At 41.7% G+C, this 27,824-nt stretch overlaps 2 protein-coding genes and 1 long non-coding RNA gene across 9 annotated transcripts in view; 2 read left to right on the plus strand and 1 right to left on the minus strand.

Moving 5' to 3' along the window:
* Positions 1–5: 5 nt before the first annotated feature.
* On the plus strand, positions 6–25,445 carry YWHAE (tyrosine 3-monooxygenase/tryptophan 5-monooxygenase activation protein epsilon). 2 transcript variants are annotated; one of them, XM_075113361.1, is made up of 6 exons: positions 6–210; positions 12,677–12,876; positions 18,468–18,574; positions 19,400–19,606; positions 20,395–20,531; positions 24,528–25,445. In XM_075113361.1, exons 1-6 carry the CDS (start codon positions 147–149, stop codon positions 24,578–24,580), a joined length of 768 nt encoding a protein of 255 aa, XP_074969462.1. In that variant the 5' UTR covers positions 6–146; the 3' UTR covers positions 24,581–25,445. The 2 variants fall into 2 exon arrangements, with proteins under 2 accessions (XP_074969462.1, XP_074969463.1); XM_075113362.1 differs by lacking the exon at positions 24,528–25,445 and adding an exon at positions 22,945–22,986.
* On the plus strand, positions 406–12,639 carry LOC142066188 (uncharacterized). Of its 2 annotated transcripts, none has more exons than XR_012663632.1 (3): positions 406–5,861; positions 7,174–7,253; positions 7,493–12,639. It is a non-coding gene; the product is annotated as an uncharacterized LOC142066188 (long non-coding RNA). The 2 variants fall into 2 exon arrangements; XR_012663631.1 differs by having other exon boundaries at positions 407–5,861; positions 7,174–7,283.
* MYO1C (myosin IC) overlaps positions 24,716–27,824 on the minus strand; it is a 56,799-nt gene continuing 53,690 nt past the window's right edge. For all 5 annotated transcript variants that reach the window (XM_075113341.1, XM_075113340.1, XM_075113337.1 and 2 more), the window contains one exon: positions 24,716–27,701. In XM_075113341.1, coding sequence (XP_074969442.1) covers positions 27,675–27,701 — 27 coding nt within the window. In that variant the 3' untranslated portion in view covers positions 24,716–27,674. The remainder of the gene's footprint in view (positions 27,702–27,824) is intronic.

Consider the following 27,824-nt stretch of genomic DNA (forward strand, 5'->3'; position numbering starts at 1 on the left):
ACTTGCGGAAGTGCCCGGATGCAGCGGGAGGCGGTACTGCCGCCATATTTGCCCGGAGAGCAGCGAGCTGGTAGCCGCTGAGCCCCCCAGTCCCATCGGCTTCCATCCACCCCGTGCAGTCCCCGACGCCGCCCCGCCTGCAGGACATGGACGATCGGGAGGACCTCGTCTATCAGGCCAAGTTGGCTGAGCAGGCCGAGCGCTACGATGGTGAGCGCTGGCTAGGAAGGCCGTGCAAGGCCAAGGGGAGAGGGAGGGAGCGGCCACAAAATGGCGGCTGGGCGGGGGAGGGGGGGCAGGGGCGGAGGAGGGGGGCTCAGACAAAATGGCGACTGGGAGCGCCCCAAGGGGCCGGTGGGGCTGGGGCTGGGGGGCCTGAACGAGTGGGTGTCTTGGGCCTGGGCGGGGCCCGGTTCGGGGGGCGGTGGCGGCAGAAGCCGGGAATAAAATGGCGGCCGCGAAGGGCGAGTCCCGGGGGGCGCGGGGGAGCCGCCCCCGCCTCGGGGGCCCGACAAAGAGACCCCGCTAGCCGTTCTCGTACTGCGGGCTGGCGCGGCTCGAGGTGGCTCTGTTCGGGCGGGGCTCCGCTCCCCTTCGCGCCGGGCCCGGCGGAGCTCGGCAGTGTGGGCTGAGGTCGGCTCGCCGCAGACAACGCCCAGTGCCGTGCTCTCCGGAAGGTGGGTGCCCGGCTCTCGGCCCCCCGGGGGGCGACGCTGGGGAGAGGCTTGCTCGGCGTACTGGGTCCCGAGGGAGGGGGCTAGCGCTCTTCTTTCTCTTCCTTTGCTTTCGATTGGAGATACTGCTGCCCCTGGCAAACCAGAGAGAGCGAGCTCTCACCCTGGAGGGATTATGTGATACTTCATTACCTGAAGAAAATGCATATGCTTTCATTATGTGGTAGAAATTATTACAGACCGTTTTACTTTTCCAGCATCGTCTTTTCATCCTTTTTGCACTGTAAGTTTGTGCGCTGTGCCTGATTGTTTAATATCTGGGGGAAAAGTGGTAGAGGGGAGGAACTGGCAACCCTGGTTGGTGTTTCTTGCCCCCAAAACGTCTGTCTTGCAACTGTTTCTTTAAACATGTTTCCCTTGCATATAACAGAAAGGGCCTCTACTTTTCTTCATGGTGTTACTCTTCTGGGACTGTTACTTTTGTCACAAGACCTTACGTTTGTTCATTTAAAGTGAAATAAATACCCTTGTGTGTAAATAAAAAAAAGTGATTGTTGTTACACCTCATTTAGAGGTAGGAAAACACTCAAAATACTTCTGTTCTTAATTTTGATAGGCAACAATACCAAGTTCTTGCCAAACAACATGTTTTTACTGAGTTGTGCTTAGAAGGCTTCTGATAGCACTACTGCAAAACATCTGAAAAATGCATGTTTTGGGGAGGAAAATAGAAACTACAACAAAAAAGGAAGGCCAAAATAAGACACCCTTCTGTGACTATTCCAGTAGGGAAATGCAGTAGAACTAAGAACCCTACTAAATGAGAGGAGTCAAACAGTCTCCACAGTAACTGTAAGGACTTAGAGAAAGAAATGTCCCCCAAAAAACTAGATACTGGGGTACAAATTAATTGACTTGGGCGGAGGGAAGCATGCAGTTCCATATTTCACAGTAAGTGTGCAACTTCTGGGGGTTTTGGTTTTTTCAGTTCCTTGTTGCGTACCCTGAAGGGTGTGAGATGGGAAAATGCATTGCCTTCTCCCTGACCCCCAGAATCAATTCCAGCAGTATTTCTGGAGTTGGTTTGGTGAGCAGGGAGGAAAGGGTTCTCCCCCTGGTATGGATCAGTCAGTGCAACCCAAAGTGTTGTGTTTGGTTTGAGTGGAGACCCAAGCTGGATGCTTGGCCAACATCCTGGAGGATTCATCATCTTTGGGAGATTTTGAGGCATGACTGTCTTCCTAGTGTTTCCTGAAGTCAGTGGTAAATTAGTTTTTTAGAAAGTAGTAAGACTACCCCCTTATAGAGATCTGAAATGCAAAATAATTAGACTCCCTGTCAACTAACGGAAATTGATCAGTAGGGATTGCCTTTGTGTAGCATTTCCCTCAGTGGACTTTCTGTTCCACCAGCATGGTAGATGTTTGCAAAACAAGCTGGCTAGATCAAAATGTAAAAGACTTCCTATGGTATATCACTTCTGAATGGTAATGAGGCTGTTATCATTTAGGAGGGAACACTAAACTTAAGTTGTCATGTTTAAATCAATGCTGTGATCTGTTTTAGCTTTCCAAAGTTTGTTAGAATCAAGTTGGGTAAACATTTAAGGTTCACCGTCTAATTCTGCAAGCTGTTCTAAGTGCATCTTCATGTATCTCATGTCCCTGGCCTGGAAGAATATGTACTGTACATACTGTTTTACCATCTAATTCTGTATTCTTGCTCAGCTGAAACAATTAAAAATTATTGGCATAATTTGTTCTTGCTTCTATGAAATGCTGCAGTTCTGCCAAGATTACAGCTGAGACTGCTAAGTCTGTGAACAAAATTGTTTAGGAAGCAGTATGGTGGAAGTGTAAGTTATTCTTAATTTTGCTCTTCAGTTTGAGATACACGATCATAAGGTCATAGTTATTAATTGGCACATATAAAGTGATGTGATGGTAAGTACTGTCTATAAATACATGGAATACAGATCTCTTGTGTCTTTGAATATGAGTGTGAAATGACAACTTTGTATTTAATGTTAGGTTAGCATTAAGTTCTGTCCCATCTTCCTTCTTGAGACTTGGAAAGAGTGGTGTTGTGGTGGGTTGGTTTTCATGCATGGTTCATGGCATTTATAGCAGCACTTACAGTGGGTGTCTTACTGTAGCTTCTTTGGTGTTACTTACCTGACCCACTTATGGAAGTTACAAAGTCTTGGAAGCTGTACTTGTGAATTGTTGGAAATCTAGGCCTCTATTTCTACTGTCTTCAGTATATTGGCCCAGATTAAGGGGACAACTTTCTAGGTACTTCTGCAGTGTAAGTAGCACTTAAGCCCTGATCTCTAGAGATATTAAGAGATTTGGGTGTCTGACTATCTTCAGATCTGCTTAGGCATGTAATGACAAATCACAAAATGCCAGGAAGCTTACTTGGAATACAGGAAGCTTTGTGAGAAATTTCACTTACTGCTGTTTCTTCAAAGACTATTATAAATAGAATAATATATTACTATAAGTTGCCTTCTTATTTTAAATGGAGTAAGTAACACTGTGAAATTACCTTATTAATATTTGAGTTCTTTGTATCAAGAGAATGTGTGTATCTGCATTCCTGTAGACTGCTGCTGAGTGTAGAAACCAATTCTTCGTTGTGGAAGATGGGTAACATCTTCTCCTTTAATAAGGTGAGAAACATGCTATGACACAAGGTGGACTGTAAGCAGATACTAAAGCTCTAAACAGCAGTTCTGTACTACAGGTCTTGAAGTATATGACTTCAAATTCACATATGGTATAACTTAGGTGAGGTGAAATAGGCAGGGATCTCTTTCCTCCAGAACCAGATAATGGGTCAGGGTAGAGGTAGGAAGAAAAAAACTATTTGACAGCTCTCCTGACTCCTAATACAGCAAGCTAACAGCTGACTTCTATGTTTTTATAAAATGTCTTTATTCTGAAGGCAGTAAGGTGTGCAGCAGTTTTGAATTTGTTTTAGAAAAAATTCCTATAGTAACAGGTCTTGAACAGACAGCTTAATGAAGAATCAGTCAATAAACAGTCACAAATTGGGATTTAAGTTGCATATTAATTTCAGTTTGCAGAGGACCTGTCTCTTTCAAGCAAATGTCAAGCATGCTTAAGTGTGGTGTGTGGTTTTTTAACTTCTCCCCACATTAATGGTTAGTACTTAACACCTGTCTTGTCAAAGGTCTGACTGTTCTGGTGATGTGGGGTATGACTGCTTTCTTTGTCTCTGAATTGGGTAGATGTGAAGGGGCTAAAAGGCAGAAAAATCTCAGCACATCCCTAAGAATTGTAGGAGGTAGGTAGAGTATGGCAAGATGATGTTGGAGAAATCAGATTGGGGTTTTTCAGTGATAATTGTTTACATATGGGGTGATAAAAATTAACTTCTCATAATGAAGAGTTGTTTGAGAGAGGGCTTTTTTCTATGCCTTCCTGAACCTCCTGAGGTACCAAGAGCAACCAAAGGAGGCAAACCTCTACAGTTAGATAGTTTGGCTCTCTGCAAGGAGTTCAGAAGCTGAGTTGGTGTCCATTGGGTTACATCAGTGCTTGTATTAGGCTACCTCAGTCAAGCAGAGAAATGTATGAGACTTGGTCTTTAGATTTGCCTATGTTTGCTTTCAAACTAAAATTTTTGTTAATGAATACTGGAGAAACCCTCTTTTATTTAGAAAAGCATATGTTCACAGCTTGAAGAGGTGATAGTGATGACTTAGCATTCATGTTCTTGTTGCAAGAAAGATTTATCATAGTTCAGAGGGTTGATTATGCAGAAAATAGCGCTGTTGCTTGGATAATTTGGCCTTAACCCATCTATTTCTCCAAGTGCATGAAAGTATGCTTTGTAGAACTGTATATTGCACAGTCATGCAATCCAATGTTGCCTACACCAGCTGTCATAAGCATTATACAAGGAATAGCAGTATAACCTGCTGCTTTCTCCACAAAATCGTAGTCTAACCCACTGTGCAGGATGGATATTCTTTGGTGTTTTCCCCCCCACTCTGCCTGTTGGTTGTCTTAATTTGTGGGAATATAGTTGTTAGGTTCTTGTGTTTACTTGTATAAAACTCATACATCATGGTAAGTGTGGCATGCTCTAGATAGGGAGCTTAAGATAGGATTATCAATTTTTAGTACCTCAGTAGTTGCACCCTGCTTTTAATTGCCTGTAATGATCTACTTGGAGTGCTTCAAGCACACGAAGACCTTTGAAGAAAAATGGCAAAAATTTATATCATGTGTAAAGGTAAATGTTACGTTCATTTGATGCTTTTCAAAACTAAAGGCGCAGTGCCTCAAAGTGGGGTGAGCTAATCTGACAATTCACTGTTGAAAGAGGGATGTCCTCTCTTCCCTGGCTTTTGCTCATGTTTACTTGGATTCTAGTCTGGTTAGGGCCAGTTCAGTTCTCTAAATTATAAGCAAGACTTTTTTTTTTTCCCTTGAGTAGTTGTTTTCTGAGCTGGTGACCCGAATCAGCCAGCTGAGAGGTCAAAGAAGTGTTGAGCTGCCATGATGGAATTGATAGGGGTAGAGGGGAAAGCCACTACCCACCTCCCTGCAAGCTGCTGGACTGGTTTAGGCATCTCTTAAGTCTTACTTGCCAAATGCAAGATTTCTTAAGAGAACAGAAAACCTAATGCAGGCAATGTAGTAGTGTGTTAAGAAGAGGAGTTCCTAATGGATGAAAAGAGGAGCCCTACCTTTTGGCTTGAATTTGGAGCTACTCATTGCAATGAATAGCATGGCACCCACTGATGCCAGGTGGAGGCCTGCAGTTCTAGGGAAAATGCAGTCTATGGGCATTAATCTTCACAGGTTTTGCTCATCACTTAATGAAGAAAATAGGCTTGCCCCTATTTCTTCAGCTCTTTTTTGTCTTTGTGTGTGTTCTTAGCAGTTTGCTGCTACTGCTAAGTTAGTACTGGCTATTTGCTTCCATTTTTCTGGATCACTTAGTGTTAGCATGCTTCCCAGCACAGATCACTGTGATTGCACCGGTGATCTTTCTTGGTTCTGAACACTTGAGTCCTATATTCATACCCTGTTTCCTGTCTTTCAGCCAAGTGTTTATCCATGTGAGGACTTTCCTTCCTATCCCATGGCAGTTGAGTTCCTTAAAGAACCCTGGGTGAGGGACCTTGTCAAATGCCTTTGGGAAATCCAGGTAGACTATATCAATCATGTCTTCCTTGTCCGTATGCTTGACTCATTCAAAGCATCACAGTAGATTTGTGAGGCATCACTTATGTTTACAGAAGGCCATGCTCTGCAATATATTGTTTATGCATATACGCACTCATTCAGGTTTTCTATGTAATTCTTGTTAACTTGACCCCTTGTGAGTGTTAGGTTAATGGGTATGTAGTTCCTCTTGAGTGTCTGCTGGAACCCTTCTTAAAAATTGACATAGTGTTAGTTACTTTGTTTGCTGCTGCTACCGAAGTCTGAACTGAGAGGTTATACACAACAGTTGAGGATGAGACACATTGAGTTCTTGTGACTTGTTACTAATCATCTTTTGTTCATTCCAAGAACGAACAAGTACAAAACTTGTGCTTGTACCCGGTCTTCTCTGAATACTGGTTGTGGTGCATGATCTTCTATGGGGAACACATGTAGGAAGGCTTGGGTTTTTTTCTGCTGTACCCTTCACATCGTGCTGGATGCAGTTTTCATCTCCTGAAATAGATACTGAGCAGCAGTGGCTTAAAAGCTTGAAGATCTTGTTCTGCTTTGTTTGCCTTGGATAAGGGGAGTAGAAAGGATTAAACTTAAAACACAATTTCAGTTTTCTGGAGCGCTGTGCTTCTACTACTGTTCGCTTTCCTAGTATTTAAGAAAGCCACCTTCTTGGGTTTTCCTAAGGTTCATTTTGATTTAAGCTTTCGGTATGATGACCATCAAGTCACGTCCATCCTGCCTTTACTTAGCAAGCTCTTTTTCTGTTATTATTTAAACAAGTTTTCTCACTTAAGTAGTTCCTCTTTCGGAAGTTAAGCACATCACTAAGAGGTTTTATAGCTCTTGTTTTCCCTGTGTTAATGTTGAACCGGTGCGCTGTGGCAAGGGTTAGTTACTTCAGCAGTAAGGTTGAAGTAGATTCTCTGTACTCTTGAAAATTAGGAGTGCCCTGTTGTACACTCTATAACTAGATGCTTCATAAAACAAAATCAGATGTTGTAGCATCGTGCTTAGTGTGAGATGTAAGCACTATACGATATCTGAGCTAGAGGTTGCAAACACTGTAGTCTTGCCCCAACAGGTTCTCTTTAGTGTATCAGCCCTTGTTTAGGCCCAGTGGTTTCTGTTACAAGCACAAACTTTGACAGAACTGTCAGATACTGATGTTTGATATATGGTGCTACCTCTTTGGTATGGTCTACTGTTTCTTAAGTTTTGTGTCCTATATTGGGAAGGTTTTTGGTCTTTCTCCTAAATATGCTGTACATCACCTGTTTCCATATTTCCTTACACAGGGATGTTCCAGTTCCCCCAGTTGCTTGGATTTCTAGAGTTTGAGAAGCAACAAATGCTTAAAGTTTTTCATCTTTATCTGGTAAAGAGGCATTCATTATTTTGTGACCTAGTAAGTTTCATTATCAGCTGTGCCCTTTGTACAAATTTGGTGGGTTGGCTTATAGTAGATGGTTATCAAATGTGTTTCTCAAGGCTTGTAAACTTCCCCATTATTTTTTGAGCTTACAGTAAGGCATAATCTTTGTCTTTCATATTAAAACAAACAAAAAAATCCCAATCCCAAGCCATGTACCAGCCTGTTTTTAAAATCTTTTGTAGGTAGCACTCAGTTCAGTGGCAACTACTGTCCAAATGCTTTGTGTCTTACAAGCTGTGCATGTGTTCCCCCACTGGTACTCTGCAGTGGCTGGAGGTGAGTCAGCAATGTTTCCAATGAGGAACCAAGCGTTTTAATCATAGGAGTAGAATGTAGGAACTTAATAACGCCCATGCCATTTTTTAGCTTTGTAGTATCTTAAGCAGTTGTTTTGGGTCTTGGTTAAATGCCTTTTTTCTGTAAGTATGTACAAACCCGATCAGACTAAATGTCTATTTATTGTGATATTTCTTAAAACAACTAACAGCCGAGGCCTGGGCAAGGATATAAATCTAAGGCAAGCATGTCATTCTCCAGAAGATTACCCTATCCTTCCCCATTTTACCCTTTTGGGATTTCCCTCTCTGATGGTGGCATGATCTGGCAGTAGCACTATAAGGTGACAGCCAGAGTCAACTGAAATGCTGGAACTTAACCACTTAAGCTACAATGTCTGTCTTTGAGTCTGCATAACACTACTTTTTCCATAATGCAGTGTAAGCATCTCCAGATTGTGTATGCAATGAGTTGTCATTACTGCAGTAAACATTCTTACTGAGATGTGCTCTCAGACTTGTATTTTGTCTTGAATGGTTCACCACCACCTTGTGGAATCTTCCAGATAGGTAAAGCTGCACTTAATATATAAAATATTTGTTCTGTTGGCGGGCATATATGGCTTTATTTTTGTATAGAATTAGTTTTCTATTGGAGAAGATACAGAAATGCTGTCCTGCTTCTCTGTTGCCTGAGTTCTTAAGATTATTCATCAGGCTTAAACTTTGAGGGCTGGATTGTGGCTTTACCATGGAAGACCAAGGTATATGTATATTATGTCTTGTTGAAATACCAGCCCAGATTTCTGTATTGTAAGTAAAAAATGGGCTAGTTAATAAACTAGAAACCTTTTTCTCCAACAGCTTTGTGGGTAGGCTGATAAATCTTCTCTTTGGGTAAAACACTTGTTTATGGGTGGGATTATAATCTGTGGTTGTGTATTTAACTAGTATCAGGATTAAGATTTTGAAAGGACCTTTCAGTTCCCTTCATCAGTGTATCAAGAGAGGCCATGTATTGTAGGAAGAGTTGGTGAAGCTTATGGGTTTTGTTCTTCAGCACAAAAGAAAGCCTTGGGTGCTCCCTGTCACAGTCTAGCATCTTATTCTTGATGACTGTTACTTGGCAAAATGTCTGTTTGGCTTATTAACGCACGGTTGTAAAAGTCTTGGGATGACAAGGCCTGTTTTTCTGATAGCCGTTCTGTGCACTTGACTGTGTTCTTTTGGCCACCATTGTTTCTGTGGTTATGGTGGTTCTACAAGATGTGAGTTAATGACCTGCTTTGCAGAAGACTGAAGAAGTGCAACAGGGCTAATGTGTACTGACAGAGGCTGTGCTTCTTGTAGGAGTAGGACTTGGTCTCAACTATGCCCCTGTAAAGCTATTGCTCACGTTAAATTTGGTTTGTCCTCCCTGTGCACAGAGGTTGGACCTCTGTTTCCAGGGCTTGTACATGCTTAGGCTAGCCATGGATAAAATCCTGCAGAAGCTAAGCAATTGATGAAATTTGTAATGATATGTTTGAGTGCTCTGAGAATCAGACACTCATTTACAGGGAACAGTGAGTCTTGTGTATAGTTTTTTCTTTTAAATTTCCATGTTAGACAATCCACTTCTAGGGAACAGATTGTGAAGGAAACCTGTAGTACAGTTGGTAAAACTTGCCCATTTTTTCTTTCCTAGTTGTTGCAATTTCCTGATACAGGCTGGAAGATCTTGGAAACTGTTACTAATGGGTTTCTCACCTCTACACTCTGGAGTAATTATTGCATGTGTACCACTGTTTATTATGAGATAGGTGTGCATGGTTATTTTACCTGGTATAGAAGCAGGATTTCTGTAGCAGTGTTATAGTACATCCCTTGATATGACTAAAATGTTCTGTAGTTAGTCCCAATTAGTAAAGCACAGAGGAATATAAACTCTGTTTTAAAGAAAAGCTAGATGTTCTGTGATCTGTGCACTACTGTATGACTGCTAGAGACTATTGGTAGGGTGCACAAGGTTGCAAGTGTAATTGAACAAGACATGGTGTACTTCAGAAGCCTGCCAGTTCCAGAGAAGGTATTTTGTTACTCGGTTTCTTCTGGCCTTCATAACTTCAGAGAGGATCAGACGGGACAAAGTTAGTGTGGTCTTGGGTAATTAAGCTTGCCACATATCTAAAACAACGCATGTTTGATTAAAGCATAATGGTCATACTGGGTCAGACCAGAGATCTTCAGAGTGATGGTGGAGGCCTAGGAACAAGTGTCATAGATGAATAGCGAGGCATGACTGCCTCCTCCATTTTCTACACTTTAAATTATTTGTATTTACATAAATGGTATCTCTGCAGCTCATGAATGTACACAACTAATAGTTGAAAGGAGAGCTGTGCATTCAAAAATACCTGGGGATGTAGTGCAGTTTCAATGACTCCTCTTATCTGAGGGCAGTTAAATAGTAGGCTTAAAGACAAGCCCCGTGTTGTTTGCAGGAGCTTGGCAAGGGTACCCAAGTAGCAGAGACTGCAAGTCTTGATTCCCATTTGTCATCTTTGTTCACAAAAATTAACACTCTGGGCATGTTATTGTCATAGTTTAACCCCAGCTGGCAACTAAGCCCTACACAGCTGCCTGCTCACTCCTCGCCAGCGGGATGCAGGAGAGAATTGGAGGGTAAAAGTGAGAATGTGTGGGCTGGTATAAAGACAGTTTAACAGGTAAAGCAAAAGCTGCAAAGGAAGCAAAGCAAAACAAGGGATTCATTCACTCCTTCCCATTGGCAGGCAGGTGTTCAGCCATCTCCAGGAAAGCAGGGCTCCATCATGTGTAATGGTGACTTGGTAAGACAAACACCATCACTCTGAATGTCTCTCCTCTTCCTCCTCCTTCCCCCACTCTATATGCTGAGCATAACATCATATGGTGTGAAATATCCCTTGGGTCAGTTGGGGTCAGCTGTCCTGGCCATGTCCCCTCCCAACTCCTTGTGCACCCCCAGCCTGCTTGCTGGTGGGGTGAGAAGCAGCAAAGGCCTTGAGTCTGTGTAAGGGCTGCTCAGCAGTAGCAAAAACATCTCTGTCAGCACTGTTCTCAGCACACATCCAAAGCATGCCCCATAGTAGCTACTGTGGAGAAAATTAACTCTCTCCCAGCCAAAACCAGCAGACTTATCTTGTGTGTAGCTCTGCTATTTTAAGAAATTTAAAAATGAGATGACTTAACATGCATAACTTAAAAAAATTACAGCTTTGAAGTAAATTTTTTGTACAGATGGTAGGGTCATCTTTCAGGAAATAAGTCATAGTGCTTGCATTATTTAAGTTGCATATTGTAACTGTATCATACTGCCGATAACTTAAATTACAAGACTGCATGCTTATGTTAATCTTTATGTATGGAGTGGTTTTAGGGCAACTCTTGAAGTCATCAGCAAAAACAGTTCACCATTTTTGCAATAGTAGGGTGGTGTGTTGTAAAAGTTTTATCAAATCCTTGGTGGATTTTTTGTTACTTTGTGATTTGGAGAAGCAAAATATACTGGGAGAGGTAGGGATTTTTTCCGCTTCTGGTAAGAGTAGAGCCACTATAAAACTTTGCCCTAGACACGTGGAGACATGTCAGAGACTGATAACATTGTTCCTGCCAGGGAAAAAGATTGAGCCTACAATTTCCATTGCTGAAATAGCTTGTGTCTGTTAAGATTGTGAGTTTGGCACCCAAGGAAAAAACTGACCGTTAAGCTTTATTAGTTTCCCATGGCTCATGCTGCCATGACACAGCAGAACATAAGGAGGTAAAATGATGGGGGAGGGATGAGTGGGTATCCTAGCTAAAACTGACAGTATGCAAGGTAAACAGGCCGCAGAACAGTAAAGCATCATATTACGTGAGGCATAGCCTAATTGCATCATCGTGCTCTTGGCAGAAGCTAAATATGTTGGAATCAATCTTTAGTGTCTTTTCCAGCCTAAATGATTCTGAGTCATTCTAGTGTCCCTCTGCCTGGCAGATATAACTATAAAACTGTTGTTCTGTTGAGTAGATGGGATAGTTGGGGCTTAGTCTCATTCGTTAATGGTCTTGTTTTCTGCCTGGGATTCCCACCAGTTCTAGAAGGTGGAAGGTAAATGATGAATGAACTGAAGCACCGTGTGGCAGGACAAAACCTATGATTCCTGAATGTCTTGTACTAGGCTCTCAATTAATGTATAGTTAACATTTTAGCTTTTATTTTTCCAATATGTCACAAGCGTTCATAGTGTGGTTAGGTAATGAAAGGATATTAACTTCCTGTAAGTAGTTCAGGCTTTTGCTTCCACTTGAGTATAGGAAACCTATATTTAGTAATATTTTTTAACCTCAGGTTTAGAAGCCTTTTTGCAAAAGATTTAAACACTTATATTTTGTGTATTACTTCTCAGTGTAAATAGCTGCTTGGCATGGGTGGATATGGTTGCTCTGGTTATCCTCAGGATGACTCTTTTGTTACTTCTCCAAACACCTAATTTTTCTTCTGGTCGTTTCTTCTTAGAACTTTGACTTGCTTCCCGAATAACAGTACTCATACTTCTCTACATCTATTCAAATCTGAATTTTAATTTTTGGTTAATTACCATGTTGTACTGTATTCCAGTTGACAAATCAGTGGAGCATTCTAATTCTTCAGTTTATCCTTACTGTGCTGAAAGCTAGCTTACAAAAGCTCATGCTTTTCTCCCTATTCACTGTCTTTTCTGGAGCACTTTGAAGAACATTCATTCCTGTAGGATTGTACTGATAACTGTTATCCACTGTGAAGAACGTGTTTGCTGCTAATGCCAAATCCTCTTTGTCTGTCTCTTAAAAATACCAAAACGCAAAACAATATCTTTAAAGAATTTTTTTGATCCTTCTCAAATGCATGTAAAAGAACATCAGGTACTTCCTTTGTGTACGTGCTCATTGATTTGTTTGGAACACTTGGTATAAAAGTGAGGAATAACTGTGTATGGAAGGAGGAGGGAGCCTGTTTCCATAAGCTATTGTTAGCATGTAACCTCTGTTGAATGGCTTGAAAGACACTTCAGCTATGAGAATAATTGTTTGACCTTTTCCTCCTAGAAATGGTTGAATCAATGAAGAAAGTGGCTGGAATGGACGTGGAGTTGACAGTGGAAGAAAGAAACCTGCTTTCTGTTGCATATAAAAATGTGATTGGAGCCAGAAGAGCTTCCTGGAGAATAATCAGCAGCATTGAACAGAAAGAAGAAAACAAAGGTGGAGAAGATAAATTAAAAATGATTCGGGAATATCGGCAAATGGTAAGATGTAGTTGGTGTTGTGGCATAATGCGATTTAGTTATGGTCTGGTTTTGTTACCCTTGCCATAAACCGCCCTTATATTCTAGATTGTCTGCAGTGTGGTGAGCTGTCATAAGGTGACAGTCTTGAAAGGATGAAGTTTGCTCCTTGTCTGGAGAATAAATATACTTGATGAAGGGGAGAGGTTGGGTGCCTTTGTGTAAAGACTTAAAAGGGCAGTAGACTTGAAGGAGGAAGGAAGGGCTTTTCCTTCAGTGCATCTACGTATCTGATAAGTATTTGAATGGTGATGGCACTTTGTTTCTTCCGTGTTTACTCAAAGTGTGAGACTGCACATGCTCAGGAGGATTTACTCTTTTTCCCTCCAACCTGACTTACCCCAAGCAACTCTTTCTGGAAAATTAACCATGTCAAAGGAGGTGTTTAGCTGTTAAGCTTCTCTTTGATAAGAGTTGCTTTGGCTTATACAGACCTTGACGTCTGGTGGTTCTGTCCTACAGAGTTCAAAATATTAACACTGTTGGTTGAAATACCGATAGGAAGGGATCTTCAGTGTTGTTCTTGGCATAAAGACAGGCAGCGTAAGCCGAATGGCCACTTTCTTTGACTCCTTTACCTTGTATTTTATCACTGTGATAGTTGCATTTTGTGTACGTTGGCCTTGTTTTGTTACTTTTTCCCCCGATGAAAACTTGGCAGGAGTTGCTGTAAACTAAGTGCTTGGCAATTGAGGGGTAGTGAAGAATAGTTGCCTAGTTAGTCTTGCACAATTGAAGTGGCAGACCTATTACTAGCTCAGCTCTGCCTGCATTGAAATGAGTGCTGAGATACTATGGCTTCTCTGACAGCATCTAGTTCTTAAAATATAGATTAATTTTTTTTGTTGTCCCTAAGCTTGTCAGTTAAACTGATAGCAGTTAAAGCAATCAATTTGAGATAAAGCACGCCATGTTCCTGGGGATGGGGTATGTTAAGATGTCATGGTCATCTCAACTGTGAAACTTGCATGTGTAATAACCTCTAGGGCCTTGCTGTTTTCTCCCTCTCTTGAGAGGGGGAGAAACTGATGCACATAACTTCGTGCTGAGTCTAGTCAGTCTGTGCAACTTTACCTAAAATGGAGAACTTGGAGCAAGCTTTGACTCTCGTCAGTAAGGGCTAATGAAACCTTCAGCTATTAGAACAGTGAGTTGTTGTTACACCACCACCACCACCACCCCAAGTGATGGTTTAGCTTGGAGCAGGCATGCTCCTTTACTATTTAAATCCCACACACTTCTGCAGAGACTTAATCTCTGTTATTTTGAGGACAAGTGCCTCCACATGGTTCGGATCTTCGCTTCCAGAGAAGCAGTGGATACTATTATATCACCTGGCACTGATTCATATACCACCAATGGCAATGATGTTGGCTTGAGAATCTTTTCTCAGGAATGGCTCTGAACTACTTTCTGTTGACTCACAGGGTTTCTGTTGCTTCATGGAATTGTTGAAGTTGTGGGTTTCTAATTTTATGCTGGCATGCTGATGGGATGAGGCTCTGCCAGTTACATAGAGTCCCAAATACCATTTCTTGATGGGTGTCTAAAATCTTTCTAACAGAACATGTAAAATAAGACAATAGCTATCTGATGACTGTTTAAATTTGTCTTGCTCTGTGTGCTTCCAGTTCTTTTGCACATCATCTTGTGGGTGGTTACTGTCTTCTGCCAAAGATCCTTTAATAGTGAAAAGACTTTTTCTTGTTTTTGGAAGGACTGTAAAAAAAAAAGGCATTCTGCATCTCTCTTTGTAAAGAGAGCAAGTACCATGCAGAGCAGACTGGTGTGCAAGAAATAAATGTTATGTGGTCCTTGAGGTATCTGTCGAGAGGGGCCACATGAAGTATAGTGCCATGCCAACAATATCCCTAGCTGTTAAGTCCTTAAAGGGAATAGCGATCGAAGTTGCTTTAGGTGGAAGAGTGCTGTGGAGAACTGTAACGTAGTTCCGTACTGGAGAAAGACCAGGTGTGTCTATTCAACTCTAGCCTGAGTTTTCCAGGAGGCTTCTATGTATCACATGTAGCTGAAGACCAAGTCCTGTTTGTAACTGCTGGGAGAACTTACTCAGAGTTAGCATCTGCTATAAGGAGAGTGTAAATGGGTTTGGCAAGATGGCATGGGAGCAGTAAGGGCCTGAAGAACAAATTGCAAAAGTTTGGGTGGTGCTTCTCACTGTTGCTGCTAGAACAGTAGCACAGCTGCCCTGTTGTGCTCTGTGCTTCTCCGAGCAGATACGGTCAGTACAGACTCAGCAGAGTTCTGGTTATTATGCTACCTTGTCAACAAATAATGGTAGTGTTTTTTAGAGTAAGTTCAGTGTTGTTGGGAGACCCTTCCCAGGCTTGAAAGGCTCTGAAGAATAAAAAACCCAAAGTGCTTGTCTGGGGACCGACAGGCCAAGTTTAAAGCACTGGGAAGTGGGAGAGAACCAGCATCTGTAGAAAAACATCTTATGTCACCTACCACCAGAGCCAGGTGTGACCTTGCTCAGCTGTAGAGTGCTGCTTGAGTTGAAATCGAAGGTGTAGTTACTGTGAAAGTAATTATTCGATGGTTTTGGTCTACATCGGTATTTATTATAACTTAGCACATGGCTCTTAATGTTTGGAGTTTGAGCTACTAACCAGTGTGACTTTGGGCAGGACTCGAGGGATGATGGTGGTGTCAGAATAGGGCCGGGCTGGTTTTGTCTGAGGCATACAGTAGGCAACACCTGAGAGATGACTGAATGCCAGGCTGTGCCTTTACTCAAGCCACTTAAGCGTAGCAAAACACATACATAGCCGTGGGGGAAAATGCCACTTACCTACTTCCTTTGTAGTCAGGCTGCTTTTCTGGGTCCTGTGGCCATTTGGATGCATAAAAGTGGAGCCTCTGGCTTTCTCATCTGACTGCATCTCTGTAGATGAGAACACACTGAAGCTTGTGCTCTTCATCTTTGAGAGGATGAAGTGGTGTATGTCTGCACATAATACAGTTCGCTGCCTTAGAGTAAGACCAAATCCCTTCCCTAACAGCATAGGATAAGTATTCACCTTCCTCTTACTGGTCTGTATTTGTGACATGAGAATATGTGTTTCTAGTGCCCTGACTTACAACCTGGGTTGTATTCTGGGGAGCTGCAGGGCTCTCTTCTCCCCCGCTTCTTAGGCTATGAAGTGGCATAAATGTGGGTGGTCTGTCCGTCTGTTTTGGCAGGGAGGTAGATTACTGCCTTTAGCAACTGTTTCCTACTGTTCTAGTTTCATGTTGCATCTCAGTTGTGAGGTGCAGCTATTTTGGGGGCTACATATTAAAACAGGTCAAAGAACTAGTACAGGCTACCCTTCCTCTGGTTGCTTCTAATAGGTTTCCTTATTTAGATCACCAGGTGGTTTACAAGCTTTTGTATCTGCAGAGCTAAGAACAGTCTGGAATCTGATTAAGCCAGCACTACCACTAAAATAAAGAGAGGCAGGGTGGATTGTGGGGCTTTTACATACCCTTGGAGGTGAACAGTCTTCCCTTGCTGGCCAGACCCTGTAGTACTATATGTTACGTTTGGAGCTAGCATGATCCTAAACCTGCCTTTTCCAAATGCTCTGGACAGCTTAGTGTGAGCACTGGTGCTGGTTTGCTGCTTTGCAGAGCTCATAGAGCCACTGTCTAGAAAGGAGCTTTTAGGGTTTTGTCGTGGGTTTGACTTTTTTGTATTGTTCTTGCTCAGCTCCGTTTGTATTAAACATTTTTAAACTAAGCTTGGTCAGGGCGTTTACATTGCCCTGGACAGCAGCTGATCTAACTTGTGTGACTGATCTGTTAAGCAAAGCTGAAAAAGGTCTGTCTGAGATGAAATAGAAGTTTGTACATGTGTGGTTATTTACCAAAAGAGGATTAGAAACTGATTTAATTCTTTGCAGTTTTGCTGAAGATCTCTCTGCAAAAGAAGTCATTGAAAAAGAGGATCAAGAGGAAAGAAGTTTGCAGGAACTGACTGCTGGCCAAAGGTTTTATAGCTTTTGTAGCCCAAGAATATATGAAGTAGAGTCTTCTCAAGTGACCATATTCCAGCAACTTCCTTAAGCATTTGTCACATAACTTTAAGTAGAACATCTAACTCTTCCTCTGAATGTTAGGGCATTCTGACATTGTGTATGAAGTTTGCCATAGATTAATTTCTCTGAAGAAATGTCTGCAAGTCTGTTAAATCACTTTTTGCAAATCGGTATGTGTATATATGTGCCAGTTTAACACTTACTTTGGATCTATAACTTTTAACAGCTTTTGAGGATAGATGCTGTGGTTACACACCCTAATAGTTTGGGAGCTATATGGTGATAAAAATGTTACATGGCAAGGAAAGTGCTTAAAGAAAGAAGGAAAGAAAACTGCATGGGTGGGAGGATAGGAAGGGGTAGTGGACTGGGTGAAGCTGTTCTTGTGAGCAAAGACATGCAGTCACTGGTAATTCCTTGTAACTAATGTTTGTGCCTTTGATTGAAAACCTCTACTTTACAGTACATAAAAGTAGATTGAGCCAGAGTTGTCTTCAGCTGTAGCAATGAAAGTTACTGTGAAATCATGAAGGAGCAGCATTAGGTTATTGTCTGCATTTGACCAACCACTCCTACTAGGAATATCGGGGTGCTCAGACCAAGTCTGGTTTTGGCAATGTTGATGTCAAAAGACAGTTTTTAGCTTTTTTTCTTTTGGATGTGCTTAGTTTCTTTGCTTTCAGGTGTGGAACTTCCTGTGGTAAAACCTAACCTCATAGACCTTGCTTTACATTCTGAATTAGAAAAAATTCTGATGGTGGTGTGACCATGTTTTCAACCTTGGCTGTTAAACTCCAATACCTGTTTTTAAATAAAGCTTTATATTGGTTTTCTTTAGCCGCAGATGTCACTGTTAGTGTTGATGACTTCTGCTTTTTCTCTGAGCTGCTGCGCTTTTTTTGCCTGCTTCTGAAGTTTGTGCCTTCTGGAGTTTTCCTCTTTGGTCTGACTTTGTGTGGCGCACATTTATTCTGTTCTGACACTCCCTGATTTTTGTCTTTGAACTTTTCTGTTAGAGCTTTGCCTCCCAAGTACTCATCAGAAACTTGTTATGAAGGTTCCATTTAACTCTGGGGTGGAATGGAGTTTAACTGATAAATATTAATAACCTTCAAGTTGTTCCCTTCACCATTGCCACTTTTAGGGCAGTTTTGAGGATCAAAAATTTAAGGAATTAGGAGTTGTGCAAGCCTTGCAGTAAGGAAGTATATCCTGAGACAGACTTAACGCAGCTGTCTAGCAAGATGTCTTCCAGGGAATTTATAATTCTGTTATTCAGTTACGCGTTTCATTGTACATCAGTCCTTGCCATTTCTGTGTGCCAACTAATAATGCAGAACTGATTTGCTTAATGCACATGTGGAACAACTGAATTTTTTGTTTGTTCTTCTGTCCTCCCCCTCCTTGGATTTTTGTGATACTGCCTGTTTGATAGTTTGGGTATTTTTGAAATAGCTCTTAGCCTTATGTGCTAACCTTGCCTTCTCTTTTTGTTTTGGGTTTTTTTAATAGGTTGAGACTGAATTGAAGTTAATCTGTTGTGACATTCTGGATGTACTGGACAAACACCTCATTCCGGCAGCTAACACTGGCGAGTCCAAGGTTTTCTATTACAAAATGTAAGTATTTTGTGAGGCAAGGAGCTCTTATTGTCTCTGAACTAGAGACAGCAATGAAGTAGCTGCATGTGTGTGTTCTGTCCACTCAACCACAGTAACCTCTAGAAAGAGGGCAGCTCAGTCATGCTAACCGATATCCCTTTTTGGCTACTTTTGAGGTGCTAGTGTCCTGATTGTGTTGTTTCAGATAGATGTCGTTTGGAATAGGGTCATGAGAACTTAACATAAGCTGTTGTGAAGTTCTTAAATGTAAGAATCATTTTCTTGAGCTAATAATGTAGAGATCATATCCTAGCTTCACTGTTTTCTTGCATGAGCTGTACGCTTCTCATAAGGAGAAGAAAATTAGGTAGACAGATAACTGTAGTGTCAACCTCAAAATTGCATTATCAAGTGAAACTTGGCCTTGGAGTATGTTCTTGTTGTCCCTAGTTTGATGCATATTTTGTACTTTCTGAAGCATAGTTTAAATCTTGATGTGATCAGAGAGTGTTTTTCCCCTCTAGTTGGATTATCTCTATCCTTCAGATCAAAAACTTGTCAAGTTTAGATGAGATTCAGTTGCACAGAAATGGTTGGTTAATGAAGAAGGTAAAACTACGATTTCAGGTACTACTGAAAGAAAATAAGTGAACCCATACTGTTTTTCCTGCCTGATGGTTTAAAATTGACTTAAGTACTAATGCGCTGTTGTCTAGACAGTAATTCTGCAGCAGTGTGTGTGAATATATAAACATCAGCTTTGGAACTGAGCCATTTATTTAGTGGCTGGTGGGGTAACAATGACTACTGACTTCTTACTGTACATTCTGTTTCTGTTTTCAGGAAGGGGGACTACCATAGGTATCTGGCTGAGTTTGCCACAGGGAATGACAGGAAGGAGGCTGCAGAGAATAGCTTGGTGGCTTATAAAGCTGCTAGTGATATTGCAATGACAGAACTCCCACCAACACATCCCATCCGCTTAGGACTTGCGCTCAACTTCTCTGTATTCTACTATGAAATTCTTAATTCTCCTGATCGTGCCTGCAGGTAGGTAGTGGCTGGGAAGATGGAGAAAGTTGATGTGAATACCAGACAAGCCAGAAGTGCTTGCTACTTGGGTAACTGCTTTTCCTCAACAGAAACTCTAGGCTGGCTTTTTTCCTGATAGTAGTTGATGACTTCTTCTGTTTGAGGTCAGTTCATTGGAAAGTTTTTCAACTTTGCCATTTTGTCTGAATCCAGACCTGTTTGTTTATCTGGGAGTAGATCACGTGTGAGAAGCAGAATAACCATGGATTGATCGACTAACGGCAGCTTAACAGCTTGCCGTGTTAATTCTGTTAGAAGTGTGAGGTGATTTAACTTGCCTCTCTTGCTGTTGGCTATTACACAAGGTAAGAGAGGTCATGTTACTCATCTCTGAACCTGTATAGAATCACAGTAGCTCATCTGTCTGTAGGGGCTCACTCACGTGAGCATAAAAGTGAGGATTGAAGCAAATGTTGTCTTCTGTTCCTGTCACTGCAGGTTATGTAAATATACTTACTTGTAAGCTTTTAGCAGACCTTGATCAGTTGTACTACAAGATGTAGAAATGTTCAGTAAAACCAGTATCTTTTTACTCAAGAATATTGTTCTGAAGCACACAAAGTGACTGGTTTTGAAGATGGGAGGTATTTGGGTGAACATATAAACACCATTAAAAAAATACCTTACACAAGCTATGGATGTCATGTAGCCAAACTAGAATATAGGTGTTCTGAGGCACAGGTTTAACTTGTGTAATTCTGGATTCTGTTCAGCAATATGTTATCTGATTTATTCTGTGCTCACAGGTTGGCAAAAGCAGCTTTCGATGATGCTATTGCAGAACTGGATACACTGAGTGAAGAAAGCTATAAGGACTCTACGCTTATCATGCAGTTGTTACGTGATAATCTGACACTATGGACTTCAGACATGCAGGGTGATGGTAAGTAAACTCTGCTCTAAAATGCTGCTGTCCTCTCATCTCTGCCCAGAAAACAGCATGGAAATGTAGATTGGTTTGGTGTTCTACTTCTGTCTTTCCTAATAATTGACCTTCCTGAACTTCTGTCCTTTCTTAACACTGGGTAAGTTGACAGAGGTGACGCTAGTTTTTTTTGAGAAGCTTTTCAGCTCTCACTTCAAGGAAGGAAGTGTGGAATTAGTAATGCTGATATTTTTTTTTCCTTCTCCCCACCTGGCTGTTCAGGCATCTGATTATTTTAAAAGCAGTGACTTTATTTAATTCAGCTTTTCTTTCTTACGGCTTGCCATGCTCATCTATGGTTCTCGTTCCAACCAGATCTGAATTGGCATTTTAGTGGAAGATTTACTGCCATCACACTAATCACCTCACCTTAGAGCACTTTCAGTATCTTTTACTCTTCTTATGAAGACTTGAGTACAAAGAGAAGAGCAAAAGGAAAAGGGATTTTGTAAAATAGTTTGTTACGGGACGGATGGGCCATGACACACCCAACCTGATCAGGGAAATCTAATTTGCTATTTGAGATGTTTGAAATACTTCCAAAAAATGCTTGGTTGTGACTCCTGAAGTGGGCTGTTGCCGGAGCAAATACCAAAGATATTCCCTGGCAGTACCAGAGTTTGGAACGTTGATTGCTTCTGTTTACTAACATCTGATAGTCATTTAAATTTTTAAGTCTGTTTTTGGCACACTGAAGGGACTCTTCACACTCTTACACTTTTGCATACAATGCTAAGTATGAATTTACAATTGTTTCATTTTTGAGTTATGCCTTCAGTTTCACTGATTATTGGTAGTGAATTAAACATTCTTCATCTAGAAAGATTTATACTTGTGCTTCCTTCTGCAAAAATTACATGCTGGAGAGAAGTGGAAAGAGCTGACTTTCCTTTTAACTTGGAGAGGGGAAAAAGTCAGTCCTGTTTAAAGTATGTTAGGTACTAGAAATGCACAGAGGTTTGAAACAACATTGCTGCTTAACTTCAGGGTATCTTAATTTTTTTGTAAGACATTACTTGAAGCGTGGTGGTAGCCATGCAGCATTACTTTGGAGTACTTTATTGGTGTAGTGTCCATTTGAAAGCAATTCTAGAATCTCTTCAACTTTTTACTGACTACCTGTTTCTGTGTAGGACTGATGGGTTTGTTTTCAAAGTATTGTTACTTGATAGCTTCTAGCTCTTTGCATAGATCAGGAGTACTGAATGTTGCAGGTCATCTTTTACCCCTATTTCATTGGGCTTTTGACAGAACTGGGAAAACTGAATGTGCAGGGTCTTGGCTCCTAGGCTACCCGACATCCTAGTGCTTAAGTCTCTTGTGAGGGACTGCACCTTACTTTCAAAGATGTAAGATTACCTAATGGGGCGGAAGCATATGTATGTATCTTGGATGAATCTGTAGAGGCTCTGCTCTAAATACTACAGGTATTGTAAGATGCCTGCCTTGCCATGGTTAGGCATTGGAAAAAGAAGTTTGTTCCTGATTCCCACAATTAAGATAAGACCTTTTATTTTTTCAATAGAGCCAAATATTGTGGTGCTCGGTGGGAACACTGTGGAAGCCAATCTGGTCAAGTAACAAGGCTGGGTTGCTGTTGCGAGATAGTAGCATTAGAACATCTTCCAAAAGCTATCTTTTATTTGCATGTGAGCTGACTGACGGGTCTCATGTATCTTGTATATCGTAGAAGTTCAACAAGATTGTTTACAGAGGCTCTTTATATTTCTTTTTGCATAATCTAGATTCAAATTTCTTTTTTCATAATTAGCTCCATAGCACAGAAAATAGATATTTTTGTTCTTCCTGAAGTATTTCATATTATCCTAGTTACTGTTTATGATGCGTGACAGAAAGATGATGATTACAAAATTTGAAATACTGCAAGATGACTAAAAATTGTGGTGCAGTTCTTCAGGTCCACAAAGAATATGGTGTTTATGCATGGTGCTTAGACATAGGTGCAAAGTTAAGTCTTCTCATTTCCTCATGCCATGCTAATCACTGACTGAGTGCATTTGGAACTCTTGCTTCCAGAACTCTGTATTTCCAAAATGGGTAGAACCTTTGGAGATCGGTAAAAGGTAACAGTGTCACTACAAAAGATCATCACGATTACCAGTTTCCTAAGGGGCGGGGGAGACTTGAAAAAGGCTTGTTCTTTTGCATTGAGCTTTTGCCTGTTTTGATTTCAGTTGTGTAGGTTGTGGGGAACGACTTTCTAAAATCAGGTGTTACTCAGCTGCTATACTTTTCCATCTCATTTACTATATCTTTTAACCATGTCATAGACGAGCTGTTTAGTTTATTTTCATGCTTGTAATGTCGTCTTCATATGATTCCTGTTCTCCCCTTCTTTCCTGCTGTATAGATTCCTAAAGGAAAGTCCAACTGTTCATTTCCTAAAAACTCTACTTTGTAAGTCTTTGTCATGGCTTAATGAACTCTTCAGTGTCAGTTTTCTTCTGATCACTAATCGTGCTTGCCTCTGTCACTCCCCTGCTGCTGATAAATTGCTTGTATCTTTGACTCCATTCCAGGGCTAAGTAATGTTCTACCAATTTGTGACCTGTTACTCCTACCTGGGTCCATTCGCTTGACTAAGATCCAAAGTAACTTACATGTCTGGGAATTGAGCTGCATACCTGAATGGACATTAAGAATATTTAGGCATGAAAAGTACTTTCACAATCGCCTGTTACAGGAGTATTTGCTTAAGTGTGTTGGCTAGAGCATGCTCAGATCTTCTTTTAATCATCTTCCTGGGTTAGGGCCTCTGCTCTGCTATCTTAAATTATCTGTTATGTAATTTTAAATGTAAGCTTTGAAAGTCAGATGTCTTGTGTTCCTTAGGCCACCTCTTCCAAAACCTACCTTGTATTGTACCTGGTGATAATTCTGAATCTGGACATGCTCTGAGCAGGCATTCTGTTATATGCTGAAAGTCATTGGTCTCGTTTGATTGGATTTTATTGCAAATAACTTTTTCAATGGGTAGCTTTTGTTCATTGCCCTTAAGAGAGTACCATCTCGCACGGTTAAGGATAATTGTAAAGAAAGCATTTTTCAGTGTCTCTTACCAATTAAGTTAAATCATGCATGTGTTACGGCACTAGCTAAAGTACGTTGAACTCTTTCCTGGTGCGGTAGAAATCTGGCAAAGATGGGCAGAAGGTGTTGCACGCATCTCACCCGGGGCAACCAAAGTACGGTTACTACAAGAGTCTTGGTGGATAGAGTTCCATTTCACTGCATGTTGCAGCCTGGTTGAACAGGTCCAAACTGGCTGTTTTCTCAAGAGGAATTCATGTCCACAAAATGTTTTCCTTTAACCTCAAGCCAAGGGTTTCTTGTTGTGTTGGACTTGAAGCAGGGATGTCTTTTCATACATCTTCTGGTACCTTTAATAATACATGCCATCAGTCTCAACACTGCAGTCAATTTTATAAAACAACACTGAAGTGGACTTGGGCAGAAAAAAGTTTAGTTTCTAAACTGTTCTGGTCTCATTTCTGTAGCTAGTGAATGTGTCCATAGCGCTCTCTGGAGTAGAGGTGAGATTTTGGGAAGGTATTCTCTCACTTCAGGATGTTGAACTACAGCCATTCTGATGACTCTTGTCTTGGCTGTTCATCTCTTGATCAACAAGAGATCACGTGCACAGTCTCAGTTTTCAGAAACGGTGGTTTGCTGTTTGTCCTTAAGACAGAGTACGTCTTCTAATAGCCTGTGCCGCAGTTTTGTATGAAATGCGGTGAGGTGGTTTCGAGGCTTAATTTCCATGGAAATGCTTCACTGCAGAACTGGCTGCGTTATGCGTGTGTGTCATTGATGCCAGCGTGTGAGTGTGTGTGTGTGTACTTGCATGAAACTATTAATCTCTAGGTGCTTGTTAAGCCATTCTGCAGGTTTTTTAAACGTTAATGTCTTCCTTGCTTTTAAACACTTTTGTAGGTGAAGAACAGAATAAAGAAGCGCTGCAGGATGTGGAAGATGAAAACCAGTGAGACACAAAGGCCAACAAGAGAACCCATCTCTGACCACCCTTCCCCTTCCCCACAAAAACCCTCAGTGTCACTCTGAGAACCACCAAATCTGACTTTTACATTGGGTCTCAGAATTTAGGTTCCTGCCCTGTTGGGTTTCTTTATTTTTATTTTTTTTACACAGTTTAAAAGTTCTTAAAGGCAAGAGTGAATTTCTGTGGATTTTACTGGTGCCAGCTTTTAGGTTCTTTAAGACACTAACAGGACTGCGTAAAGGCTCTTTCAGCATTACTGTATTGTCTCCTGCCTGATGTGGCGAGATTGCCATCAGAAGTGGATGTTACACCTGGAGGCTGTTAGACTTGTAGGGGAGGGATTTGTTACGGCAAGGCAGTGCGCATGTGGTGGCATTTTTCTTTTTTTATAACTGTTTAAACTGAATTTTATACCAATGTTTAAACTTAATTGGGTGTTAAGCTTGAAGTTACAGGTTGCATTGGGACATATATTGTAGTGGTTTTACTGTATAAAAACAAGTTTCCAAACTGCTGAAATGTTGCTGAAAATCATGGTGCTGGTAACAGTTCAACAATCCGTGGCTGCTCATTCTTGCCTATTCTTTACTTTTCCTCAAAGCAGGTTAGCATTGAAGGTGGCATTGATAAGCCTGCATGCGTGTTCAATATTTTTTTCTTTCTCCCTCCCCTTTCCCCATCTCCCTTCGCTCGCTCAACCTCTTTTGTTCAGTATGTGTAACTTGAAGCTAATTTGTACTACTGGATATCTGACTGGAGCCACAGATACAGAATCTGTATTGTTCTTACTGAAACACAGCATGGATTAACATTAAACTTAAATAAAACAAACCTAAATTAAAAATGCCAAACACTACTATGGCTTTCTTTTATATTTTAGTTATTTCAGCAAGAATAACTTTCCTTTGTTGCTTGTAATAGGAACATTTGGAGGGGAGAGAGAGAAGTAACAGCATTGTTCTTCAGACATGAGATACAGTAAGATCCCAGTGTTGCGCGTAAGTAGTGAGGCCAGCCTCCTAGAAGGCAGCCTGCTTTGCAGCCGGAGGGGTCGGAAGCTCCTCCACACCACTCACTTGGTCCTTCCCTACCCGAACACCCCAGAAGCTGTGGTCTGGTCAGTGCATGCTTCTCACTTGCCCTTAAGGCACTCCTCCTCTGGTCTGGGTATGTGGATGGAGAGAAGGGAAACACGTTATCTAATGTCCACCCTGCTTAGCTGCTGTCCTAGAGATCTCTAGGAATAATCTGTGCCGTGGAATAGGCGGTAGCGGGGCTGCTCTCTGTGTAGGTCGATGGGGCCCAACAATGAGGCAGCAGGGCTGCATGACAAATGAGGAAACAAAATCATACCCTCCATCTCAAAAAAACTGAGAAATGCGATGAAACAGTTTCTACAAGAAAGACAAGGTGTGGGTTTGGGTTTTCTTTTGTAAAAATTTATTGAGTGTAGTCTTGGAGAGGTTATATAGTAGCGTATACAGCATTGTATCGTATATACACCTAGCACAGACAGTGGGGCGGTGTGTGTGTCCTACAGTGTGTACAGCATTCCAGGCCTGGGGCAGTGTTTGAGAACGGCGTAATGGCAGAGACCAAAACGAGGGAGACCGAGCTGATCATATGTGAGTGGCAACACGTTTGGCTGTATTTTATTTGGGGCTTACTGGAACTGTTGTTGCTGCCGCATCAGGATAGAGGCGGGACATGAAGGAACGCAAAACGCACCGTTTGAGGTCTAGGCCTTGGAAATGGAAGTCGGAGCTTGATTTGCTGTCAGCAGGTGTCTGACACAGAGCTGTCCACCCTGTAGCCATTTGGGTTCTCTGTTAAAGGAAGGTGCTTAGGATTAACCTCTGCAAGGCAGTCTGAGACCAGGTAGCGTTCAAAAGGTGTGTCGGTCTAGCGCCGGGTTAGACCCGAAGCAGCACAGCTCGCTTCGGAAGATGCAGCTGTGCCAGGGAGCCGTCAGCAGTTGGTCAGTAATGCCAGCAGTGCTGAACTGGCCGTCTCTTCCTCTTTAAGGCAGTACTGAGAGGCATTTGTGGCAAGTGTGGAGTTTTATTGTGGGAACTCAAACTTCCAGTTATTGCTAAACACAAGAGGAAAAGCAACTTTTTCTGAAGGTGCTGCTCTGAGCCTAAGGAGCTGTGTGGGGGAAGGGGCAGTGATGACGCCGGACAGGTACGTGGTGGGAGGGGGCTCGCGCGCATCCTGGCGCCACGGGCCACAGGGCTCGTTGCCAGCCTGGAGTGGCGCAGGAGGGGTGGCCTCTGCAGTTCCTGTTACTTACAGGTTGGATGTGTGGATATGAAAAAGTTCCTACGGTATAAAAATATCACCACAGAGCAAGAAATGGGACAAGTGACTTCAAAAAGGTAAGAGTCTCTGGGTCCAGATCAGTGAAGAAGTTACAGGATGGGTTTCTCAGGTTAATACCTTATAATCATAAACTAAAACCAATAAAAATTCCAAATCTAAAACAAAAGTTTCCACATCAACTCCATTTCTTGTAGTGCATCTCATACTGAGCTATAAAGTATTTACAGGGTTTTACTCATTTACACAATATGGCTTTAATATATTGTAACACAAAGCATCAAAACGTCTCGGAGCAAAATTCTTCATAAAACATTCTTTCTGAATATAAAGTTTGGCATTTCATTGCTTTGGCTGACAAAGCAGCAGTTACTTGTTTTCTGATTGTGCTTTTTTGGTGATGACAAGCACAAACATTGGTCGTTTCCATCAGGGCTTAAACTCTAACCGAGCTGGAGCTACCTCTCCCTCAAAGCCCAGCTGCATGTGTTCCATGAGCCACGGGTGCACAGACATTGCGTTGGACCCATGTGTTTGCCACTAAAGTAAGGAAGAGAAGGCCTTTCTTTTGGGATGTTCGTATTAAGACAAGAAAGCAAGATGTATTTTTGTGGTTTTCCTGAAACTGCAGGTCTTTGGTAACGATAAACAAAATGAGCGAAGCGAGGAAGGGGGGATTTGGCTGGAAGCAAGGTCCAGCCTGTTCTGTGGGGTGTGGTCAGCCTGATGGAGGAAAGGTCCTGTCATGGTGGCACGATTTATCATCGAGAATTCAAACGAGGCGCGACCTGTGGGAGGAGGAGGACATGCTGAAGGTGTGCTGAAAACAAAAGACAATGCAATGTTTTAGCTCCTAAACATTATCTAAAGCGCACCAAAGCGTGGCTTTTAGACTTGACCAGTTAGGCCGC

This window comes from Phalacrocorax aristotelis, chromosome 18 (genome assembly GCF_949628215.1).
Source record: "Phalacrocorax aristotelis chromosome 18, bGulAri2.1, whole genome shotgun sequence".
NCBI classification, from domain to species: Eukaryota; Metazoa; Chordata; class Aves; order Suliformes; family Phalacrocoracidae; genus Phalacrocorax; species Phalacrocorax aristotelis.

Excerpts from the sequence above, each read along its gene's own strand:
- YWHAE (XM_075113361.1), top strand. The coding sequence starts at position 147 with ATGGACGATCGGGAGGACCTCGTCTATCAGGCCAAGTTGGCTGAGCAG. Across the intron at positions 12,877-18,467 it reads TTCGGGAATATCGGCAAATG|GTTGAGACTGAATTGAAGTT; the intron begins GTAAGATGTAGT and ends TTTTTTTAATAG. Across the intron at positions 20,532-24,527 it reads TTCAGACATGCAGGGTGATG|GTGAAGAACAGAATAAAGAA; the intron begins GTAAGTAAACTC and ends ACACTTTTGTAG.